General features: G+C 39.2%; 2 protein-coding genes across 4 annotated transcripts in view; both read right to left on the bottom strand.

Moving 5' to 3' along the window:
- LOC133409375 (interferon-induced, double-stranded RNA-activated protein kinase-like) overlaps positions 1-4,842 on the bottom strand; it is a 9,831-nt gene extending 4,989 nt beyond the window's left edge. The window contains 14 exon segments of the mRNA XM_061689239.1: positions 81-200; positions 291-352; positions 442-478; positions 571-602; positions 791-878; positions 952-1,007; positions 2,572-2,695; positions 2,781-2,924; positions 3,009-3,070; positions 3,807-3,921; positions 3,995-4,140; positions 4,249-4,363; positions 4,479-4,594; positions 4,693-4,842. Of these exon segments, the coding sequence (XP_061545223.1) occupies positions 81-200; positions 291-352; positions 442-478; positions 571-602; positions 791-878; positions 952-1,007; positions 2,572-2,695; positions 2,781-2,924; positions 3,009-3,070; positions 3,807-3,921; positions 3,995-4,140; positions 4,249-4,363; positions 4,479-4,585 (1,208 nt within the window). The 5' untranslated portion in view covers positions 4,586-4,594; positions 4,693-4,842.
- A 628-nt stretch (positions 4,843-5,470) lies between these two features.
- Positions 5,471-9,767, bottom strand: gpatch11 (G patch domain containing 11). Of its 3 annotated transcripts, none has more exons than XM_061689242.1 (8): positions 9,752-9,767; positions 8,960-9,186; positions 8,830-8,871; positions 8,624-8,744; positions 8,438-8,528; positions 8,136-8,249; positions 7,777-7,858; positions 5,471-7,702 (listed from the first exon to the last, which is right to left on the bottom strand). In XM_061689242.1, the coding sequence occupies exons 2-8, from the start codon at positions 9,159-9,161 to the stop codon at positions 7,647-7,649; spliced, it is 708 nt and encodes a 235-aa protein (XP_061545226.1). In that variant the 5' UTR covers positions 9,162-9,186; positions 9,752-9,767; the 3' UTR covers positions 5,471-7,646. The 3 variants fall into 3 exon arrangements, with proteins under 3 accessions (XP_061545226.1, XP_061545224.1, XP_061545225.1); XM_061689240.1 differs by lacking the exon at positions 9,752-9,767 and adding an exon at positions 9,424-9,566; XM_061689241.1 differs by lacking the exon at positions 9,752-9,767 and adding an exon at positions 9,424-9,472 and having other exon boundaries at positions 8,960-9,181.
- Positions 9,768-9,783: the final 16 nt, after the last annotated feature.

Here is a 9,783-nt window from a genome sequence, read left to right as displayed (position 1 = left end):
ATATACATAACACAACAGAAGCATAAGGAGAAAGTGTGCATTAATTGTTTTTAGTAAAATCATACAGATACTTTACTCACTCTTTACAGTGGACAACCTTCACAGCATAGTACTTTCCCTCAAGCTTGTGTTTTGCCTTGAAAACGCAGCCAAAGGATCCTTTGTTTATGTATGTTATACAGTTAAAGTCCTGTTTGAACCTGTTGAATGGAACAGGAAACGGATGCGTTCTGTATCTAATCTTTTCACGAAGATTAAGAACATATTCACTTAAAATTCACATACTGTACCTTGAACTGGCTAACTGTGATTTTTGCTCACTATAATTTTCAGGGTCTTTCAAATCTGCACTCTTTACATAGTAATGAATACATTTATTGAATGAGGATCAGGCAAAAATGTGTTAAACATTAATTTCATTTATATTTTTTATTTATTCACCTGTTGTCCAATTGCATTTGGAAAATTTACTGCAATTCTAAGGAGACAGAAAAGGAAAACAGTAAAAAAGGGTGTCTGGTGTAAATATGTAGTCGTTTTATTCATAGCCGAACTTAGATGCTGACTTACTTTCTTCTGGGCTTGCAGTCTGGACTTTTGCCCTTGGGTAGAGATAAGTAAACAACATACAACACAATTCATAGGATTAGACACACTTGACCTATTGAATCGTGTTTCAAAAAAAAAAAAATAATAATTAAATCCATTAAAAAAAACACCCTGAAACACTGAAGGATGTGATTTCCATGATGTAGTATACATAATGTTTATTGTATTGGTAATAACACACCTGAGACTTGGGAGAAGACTCATCAAATTGTCCCGAAACGCTTGGGGGGGTCATAATCTTGTTTTTTAATTTTGCATCAAGGGATCCCCTTTAAAAATCAAGAGAGAATATTTTCTGAGAATCAAACACAAATTTGAGGTATTTCTCAGTCAGCAACTTACAACAAGTTTGGAGAGGACATCCTGCTGCTTGGTGTACTTCGGGAGGACCGCAAGACCTGTGAGGCACACAATAAATACATACAGTAACTTTAGATCAGTTTCCCAACCTTAATTGAGCCAAGGCACACAGTTTGCATTTGAAATATCTCACGGCACACCACCAAACAAAGATGTCACAAAAATATATACACAAGTTAATTACGTACTATCTCACATTTTTTAAATATTTGACCATATACTTTCATGGGACAACTGAAGAAATTACACTTTGCTACAATGTAAAGTAGTTAGTGTACACCTTGTATAACAGTGAATTGTCCCCTCGAAATTACTCAACATACAGCCATGTATGTCCTAACCACAGACAACAAAAGTAAGCAATTTGGGACAAAGTGTCAATAGTTCTATATGTGGTCATTATTTTCCAGCACTGGATTGGCAATGGATTCATCTTCCATTAATTCATGATGACATTACGGAGCTGGTGGATGTTGCAAGACCTTCCTCCTCCACCCTCCGAGTGTGAGAGCGATAACACAACACCTCCACATGACACTGGGAGGTAGATTAAGTCCAATTTGGACATTTTCACTGATGGGTATACTAACATTTGTTGCCAGTGGTTTAGATATTAATTTCTGTGAGTTGAATTCTTTTGAGGCGCCGCTGACTGGTTAGCACATCCCCCTCTCAGTTCTGAGGACCCGGGTTCAAATCTGGAGTTTCCATGTTCTCCACGTACTCCGGTTTCCTCCCCATCCCCAAAACATGCACGGTAGGTTAATTGAAGACTCTAAATTGCCCGTAGGTGTGAATGTGAGTGCGAATGGTTGTTTGTTTATATGTGCCCTGCGATTGGCTGGCGACCAGGCCAGGGTGTACCCTGCCTCTCACCCAAAGATAGCTGGGATAGACTCCAGCAACCCGAGTGAGGATAAGTGTTACGGAAAATGAATGACTGAATTCTTTTGACGATTTATAAGCTGTAAACTGACTACTTTACATTGTAGCAAAATGTAATTTATTCAGTGTTTTCCCATGAAAAGATGTGAGGGGTTTACTCCCGTGAGATACTGTAACTTTTGCCTGTAGGGGAAAAGCATTTACTATAACTGCTCTTCTTGTCACTATACATCGCTGACATAGATAGAAGATACATTATTTCAAGTAAATAAAGAAGAATATGAGGACCAAATAAGCCATCGATCCATTTTCTGAGCAGCTTCTCCTCACTCGGGTCGCGGGTGCGCTGGAGCCTATCCCAGCTATCATTGGGCAGGAGGCGGGGTACACCCTGAACTGGTTGCCAGCCAATCGCAGGGCACATACAAACAAACAACCATTCGCACTCACAGTCACACCTACGGGCAATTTAGAGTCTCCAATTAATGCATGTTTTTGGGATGTGGGAGAAAACCGTAGTGCCCGGAGAAAACCCACGCAGGCACGGGGAGAACACGCAAACTCCACACAGGCGGGGCCGGGGATTGAACCCCGGTCCTCAGAACTGTGAGGCAGACGCTCTAACCAGTCATCCACCTTAACCTTAAAAATTTAAACAAGTATCCTGGAACAGAATATGTTCCACAGCACAGTATAACAGCAGCCAATAAATAATACCTCAGTGTCTTCATTTTCAAGGGCAGAGAGGGCCGACTGAGCAGCATTTTGCTTGGCTTCCTTGATAGAATTTCCTGCAGTCACAGTGTAGTCCTTGCCATCAATCACTAACTTGTAGTAAAATCTGTACTGACGGAGAGGCAACATTTAAACTTAATAGTGTTGAAATGTGTGTATTCCTGAGTGCCTAGATGGAGACTTGGCCATACATATGGTTATGAGATGGGCCGCTTCTCGCCTCTTCGATAAATTTTAGAGTGCGGTGTGTTTTCAGACAGTAGTCGTTGATAGCTCCGACAAAATTGGTCTTGACAGAGCCATCATCTTCAGCCTTCAAACTTCGTAGTTCATCACTGTGGTACCAAAGTAGAAATTTATCAAATCAGATAGGCTAGTCCACTGGTGTAGAACACAAATGTGCTATGGATTGTGCTTACCAGATCGCTGACATTTCCTCCTTTTCTTGATTTGAAGAACCAGGGGTATTCTCATTTTCGCTCTTAAAATAAATACAATACTTTTGATAGATTGCCTTTTGTGGCTACGGAAGTGTATTGCATTCACTTGGATAAAAAAAAAACCCTCCCGTTTTCTGAGTAATTTATTTGAATGTTTCGTTTTTTTAAATATTTTTTTCTGTTTTTCTGACTAATTATTTTTCTCAGTTTTTCTGTCTAATTTCCCCCCCCTGTTTTATGACTATTTTTTGACACTGTTTTTCCGAGTATTTTTTTTCTATTTTTCTGTGTATTTTTTTTCTAATGACTAATAACAATACCATATATGTGACTCAAAGACAGGAGTATCTCCCTCTGTCTTAAACCAATAGCAAAATAAAACTTGATCAAAGTAAATAACCCGGTCTTACTACGGAGTCCACAAAGAGTCACTTGCAGTTCGCAGGCTCTCGCCTGAGTTCGATGTGTCCCGATAACAACAACAAAAATTGCCAGAAAAACAGAAACAAAAAGTCAGAAAAACAGGGGGGGTGGGGTTACTCAGAAAAACAGGAAGAAAAATACTCAGAAAAACAGAAAAAAATATTCAAAAAAACAAAGCCCTTAAAGAAATTACTCAGAAAAACAGGTGTTTTTTTTTTTTTATCCAAGTGAATGCAATACGCTTCCGTATGTGGCACACAAAAAAAAGCGTAGCAGTAGCTCCCGTGAGGTTCTGCAATTTTCCCAAAATTTTGCAGACAGACCCGAGCATGATTGTAAAGTGTGATTTCTTACCAGTGACGCTTCATATATGTCATGATATGCAAGCTTAGCAGCTTTTTCCTTAGCTTCCTTCTTTGTTGTCCCAGTGGCAACTGGATACTTAATGTCCCCAACTAAAAATCTACATCTTATGTAAACAAAATGTTGCATTAGCAATTTTCCATTTCTAACTTGACAGCATTATTGAGGCACAGGCTTACTGAAAAGGCTCGTACGATCCAGGTTTTATGGAATCGATAACTTTGACTGCCATCTTGATTGTGTGGCCATACTCATTGAGCCAGGACACGTGATTTTTGACTGTTTGACTGACTGGTCCAAGAGAAGCATCTGATGCATGCTCCTTCTGTCAACATGAAACATACTCTCCATTCACATTCTCTCTTCTATTTTAACACGAATACCAAAATACACACAATAAATACACAAAATGATATGTGCAATCTGGATTCACCTCTTCCATTAAGCTTTCTAAAGCATATTTGGCAGCGTTCTGTTTGGCCTCCTTCCTATTGTTTCCCACGCCCTCTGGATATGCCTCGCCATTGACAACAACTCTTATGGTAAATCTGTGGTTAAAAAACAACAAACATTTAACATGACAACCTGTATTAAAGTTGAAAACTAACTTGGGCAACCCTTTAACAAAACCCTCATCGTGCAATCGGATTGTTTTCAACTCACGTTTTAATGTGATCCGGGCCATCGCTTCTGACGTCCTCGTACTTCAATTCCGAACGTGTTCTCTGAGTGTACTCGTTCAATTTAGCTACGTAATTTTCAGTATCCATCAAAAAACACTATATAGAAACAAATTGACCATTATCAACACAAATTAGCGTCATACACAAATTACCATATACCTGTATATATATTTTAAAAGAAATTTCGAATTTACCGGTGCTCTTGTTGATACGACGGTGTCAACTACAGTGTACTAACTAGTACAGTACTAGTCTAGTTTATGATCGGTTTCGATTTGTCCGAATGAAAACTTCCTGCCTCCGCGTGGTGCCTTCGCGTGTAGTCTGAAAACACAGAATTCCCTAAGAAACGCGCCAAACTGGACCCCGTTTGCAATGATACGAGCATGATGGATTGCGTGCGTGAAAAATCAACTGTAAAAAAATACAATATGAGGTGTTTTACGCTCTACTGTTTTCAGCGTAAGAACGTGCTAAATGTTTACATCTGCTTCTGCCACAAACGTACTTTCAATTTCAGGCAAGACACCAGCGTTTCACGAATTGCAATGTTGTAACTCTTCCTGCGCAGATTCACCTCCACACATAAGTAACAACAGGAATTTAAATGTACACGATAAGGGTCAAGATATTCAGTCCGCCCTTAATGCGTTTCCAAGGAATTTGTCACACTCACTCAAAATCAACGTGTGTCTTACACACACGCTGAAGAGTTGAACCATTTCCACTTATGGATATTATGTCCAAACTGTGTGATTATGAAACGAGACTGCCAGAGCCAGACCTCCAATAAAATACAGACCATTAAAGTACATTCAGACGTAACCAATAGGCAAATTAGTCATAACGTGGAAAAATTAGAAGGAACAAGAGACGGTTTCGTCATAGGTTATTTTTCCAAATGAATAACGAACTCTAGCACTGCAAGTGGTGATCAAGCAGAACCGACCGCGTTATTAGGATTGCCACGTTGTTTCAAGGCAGGACACGCCCTGCTCTAATATTACTGGCTCCAGGACACGCACTATGATTGGCTCCTGTATTCATTTAGAACATGCCCTACTTCTTCCGGACAGTACAGGCTATGACAAGTGCGTGAATATCCCATTAAAACTAACCCACCGTAATTCTAACCTTAACCCATCCTAAATCACCTTAGGCCCCAAACCTAGCCCTAAAGGTAACCAAAACAAACTTATTTATTTTTATTTCATACAAATGTGATACATGTATGAGATGGTCATCTCGTTACAACTGTGTCGCACTGCCTTTCCTGCGACACAGGAGCCAATCATGTTGCAGTGGGGCGTGTCTTGGCTACGTGGGAATCCTAATAATGTGCCCGACAAGCTTCACCTCTTCTGTACGCTGAACGGTGGTTTGCATGCTGAATTACTGCATTATCGCAACCCATAGGATCTGTATTGATTCCTGTTTTGCTTTACAATATTCTAAACAGTTACTTGTTCATTAAACAAAATAAAAATCAAACAAACAACATTTTCAAATCTATCTCGTCCCATACATTGTGCTCAAACATTATATATATATGGACGAAGAAAAAAAATACTCCAAGCTTTACATTAGGGGGTGAGATGCTCTCCTTTTCTGTTTATTCCCTGTTCTTTAGTTCATCATATATTCGTTCCCAAATTATTCATTTAATATCTACATATTTTATGGTGCTATCCACAATGATAGCTATTTTTTTCTGCTCTATGTTCAGCTTGTTGGGTGCAATTGATCACTTCAGCAGTAAAGCATACAAAATTTGCCTAATTACAAATCACAACATCCTCTTTTATTTTGCAATAATTTCCCATGATTTCCTGACCTTGCTTACTACTTTGCTGATTTAAATAATTTAGCACCCTTTGTATATAAATTACCTCCAACTTTAACTTATCGTACAGTATTTCTATAGCCCTTTTCATCACCCCACATTCTCCATATGTAACACAGCAGAATTCTAACATTTTAATTTTGCTACATTTTGCATACTCACATTCACCTCCAGGACACGCTAGAGAGACTACATCCTTCGGCTGGCCTGGGAACGCCTCGGGATCCCCCGGAAGAGCTGGATGAAGTGGCTGGGGAAAGCGAAGTCTGGGCGTGCCTGCTAAAGCTACTACCCCCACGACCCGACCTCGGATAAGCGGTAGAAAATGGATGGATGGCTGGACGTTCACCTCCACACTTCCCAAAACTCTGCCTTGCTTTGCAATAGGCTTCAGTATGGCCATATTTTTGACAATTGTACCATCATAATGGTGGTGGAATACACTCTGACATTATAATGAAAAAATCCAGTAGTTATTGACTTGGTTAAGGTTTCTTCCTCAAAATCAATTAGTACAGTAGACTGTCCACTTTAGATCCTTCCACCATTTCATCAGTTTCCTCACATGTAAAAAATTGCCTCCTCTAATCTTCTTTTCCTTATGGCTTGTCCCATTAGGGGTCGCCACAGCGTGCCATCCTTTTCCATGTAAGCCCATCTCCTGCATCCTGCTCTCTAACACCAACTGCCCTCATTTCTTCCCTCACTACACCCATCAACCTTCTCTTTGGTCTTCCTCTAGCTCTCTTGCCTGGCAGCTCCACCCTCATCATCGTTCTACCAATATACTACTTCTCCTCTGAACGTGCCCAATCCATCGAAGTCTGGTCTCTCGAACTTTGTTTCCAAAATGTCTAGCCACGGCTGTCCCTCGGATGAGATCATTTCTAATCCTATCCAATCTGGTCACGCTGAAAGTGGACCCCAACATCATCTCCGCCACCTCCAGCTCTTCTTCCTTCTGTTGTCACTTGAGTGCCCCTGTCTCTAATCCGTATGCATACTCTTTTTAATTTTAAAGCTTTTTCACATTGTTCCTCATTTTAAAACATGTACTGTATGTTATACAAAGTAAATGTATGTAAATACTGAGACATTTTAAAAACAAATATTGTATATTGTTTCTCCATTTAAATGTAACCTTGTTTCAAAAAAAATGTCCAAAATGCAAAAAAGGGCAAACATATACAGGTAATAGGATCAGTTTGCCTCCATATATCAATACTATGACGGCCTATTGTTATTGTCCTTTTTACAATGTAGAAGACTCCATGCAGCTCTGCACATATACTATATTGGTTAAGTTCATTCATGGTCTGCTGCTGTGTCCCCAGGACAGTTTGAGGACAGGTCTTCCAGATCTGGAAAGAGGAAAATATTTCAGTCAATAAACAAAGGGAATAAAACAAAAAGTGTAATGTTTTGATCAACTTACCATTATAGGTCGTGCCACACCATATGCAGTAAAAATGGTTCCCTCTTAAATAGGATGTCAACATTTGCAGTTGGTCAAAGGACTGTAAGAGAAAGATTACTCTATTAGCTGCAATCCTATGGTGGTACTGTACACGGTTTTCTAAAAATTCCCTAAATCAGAAACACACACATGCACCAACTGGACCCTTATGGAGAGTTGGTGGAGGAGCTGCATGTGAAGTGAAGATAGCACTGTTTGGGAAGTTAAACAGGCACCTCTCCACCCTGTACTATATAACCATACCACACAATACCTAATTGACTTGACTGCAGAATTTGGATTAGTACAATATTTTTACAAAATTAAGAAGAACTAACAGTTAATTCCCAAATCTCATCTTCCTCCTCCTTTTCTTCTTCATTAAGATCATCTGTCTCCTCTTCAGCCCCGACTTTGGGCCAGTACCATTCTTCCCTGGGGACTGTGATGCCCTGAAATGAAAACACTAATTATTTAGACAAAGAAAAACTCAAGAACTATTTTTATACCAACATCCTGTGAATGTACAGTTTATGTCATTTTTTCTGTCTGGTTATCATATACTGAAGTGATACATCATTTTCTTTACAACGGTCAGTGATGTCCGGAATATCTTTGCTAGAACCAATAATTCTCCAACCTTCTGAGAATCCAATTGCTCACAGGCTCGTTGACTTCTTCTGAGGTCTCCTTCAATTTTTCGCTCCTCTCTCTCAGTCCTTACTCTTGACCTGGAAAGAAGACAGCCCGGGCAGAGACAGACTATGAAACATTGGTACTCTATGATGGATCAGTGCTCAGAGGCACAGATTCACGTAGTCTTTACCTAAAATCTGCCAGGGATTTGGTCTCATTATGTTGTTTGGCATGTATTTTTTTTCGATACTGCTCCAGTTCCTCCTCAGATTTTCTCTTCTTTGCCTCTTCCATCCCAATACCACCTCTGTCTGGTTCATTAAAGGATACAAATAGTTAAAGAACATAATTTACTTATTATACTAAATGTAACAAGCATGACAAAATGCCTCTTACCAGTTTTAATATTCAGTGGGATTGGATCAACTCTGCCAGCCCCTAAAATGGTAAATGATAGTATCAGCAACACATGCACAAAATACAGGAGCAGATCAAAGTTCAGTAAGCAGAAAAGAATAACACGTGCCTTCTTTTCCAAGGCCTTGCCCAGCTTTGTAACCCATTTTCTGCAAAAGTGCAAATCCCTTATTGTTATTACTAATGGAGCTCTGTAAAGCTGTTTCACGGCTTTCCTTTTCTTGCTCCTTGAATGTTTTTTGACGATTTTTAATGTTAATCTCTTTGTGCTTTTCTTCCCGTTTCATTGCTTCTTTTACTCGCCTCACCATGGTGACACCTGGTTTGACATCTTGTCTGACACAGAAAAAAACAGGCATTATTATAATAACAAAATGACACGGTATTTTACTGATTTAAATCCACTATTATATTTCATGCTATATGTTGTTGTACATTATTTTATAATAGGCAAACCACGAAAAGAAACGTTTTAAGTACTGTATGCTTAAATATTTTCCAATCGTACAAAAACAGCCCAAACCAGCAATGTCGACACGTCAAAATACAAATACCGTCTAAAACATCACTTACATTTGACTGACAAAAGCATCGGACATATAATCATCTTCCTCATCGGACATTATGAAAGTTGAAAAAAAAATGAATATGTACTCCTAGGACGTTTATTTTTCCAGCACTGTGTTTGACGGTGTCGGCCCGCTAATGTTTGGTTCCTCGACAATATACTCCGACTGAACAACACATTTACGTTTAAGATTCCATTATTTGTTTGTAGTTGTCAGGAAGTAGTCGACAGGTGATTTTTTAAAATAACTTTAAAACACAGGATATAATGGTTTAATCATTAAAATGATAACCTTCAAATTTTTAAACTTTATTTTGAGGCAGAGTTACCTACCGGGTGATTATTTGGTTTCATCGGACAAGTGT

This window comes from Phycodurus eques, chromosome 11, assembly GCF_024500275.1.
Source record: "Phycodurus eques isolate BA_2022a chromosome 11, UOR_Pequ_1.1, whole genome shotgun sequence".
Classification (NCBI taxonomy): Eukaryota; Metazoa; Chordata; class Actinopteri; order Syngnathiformes; family Syngnathidae; genus Phycodurus; species Phycodurus eques.
Note: the sequence above shows the minus strand (reverse complement) of the source record. Positions and strands in the feature narration are given on the sequence as shown.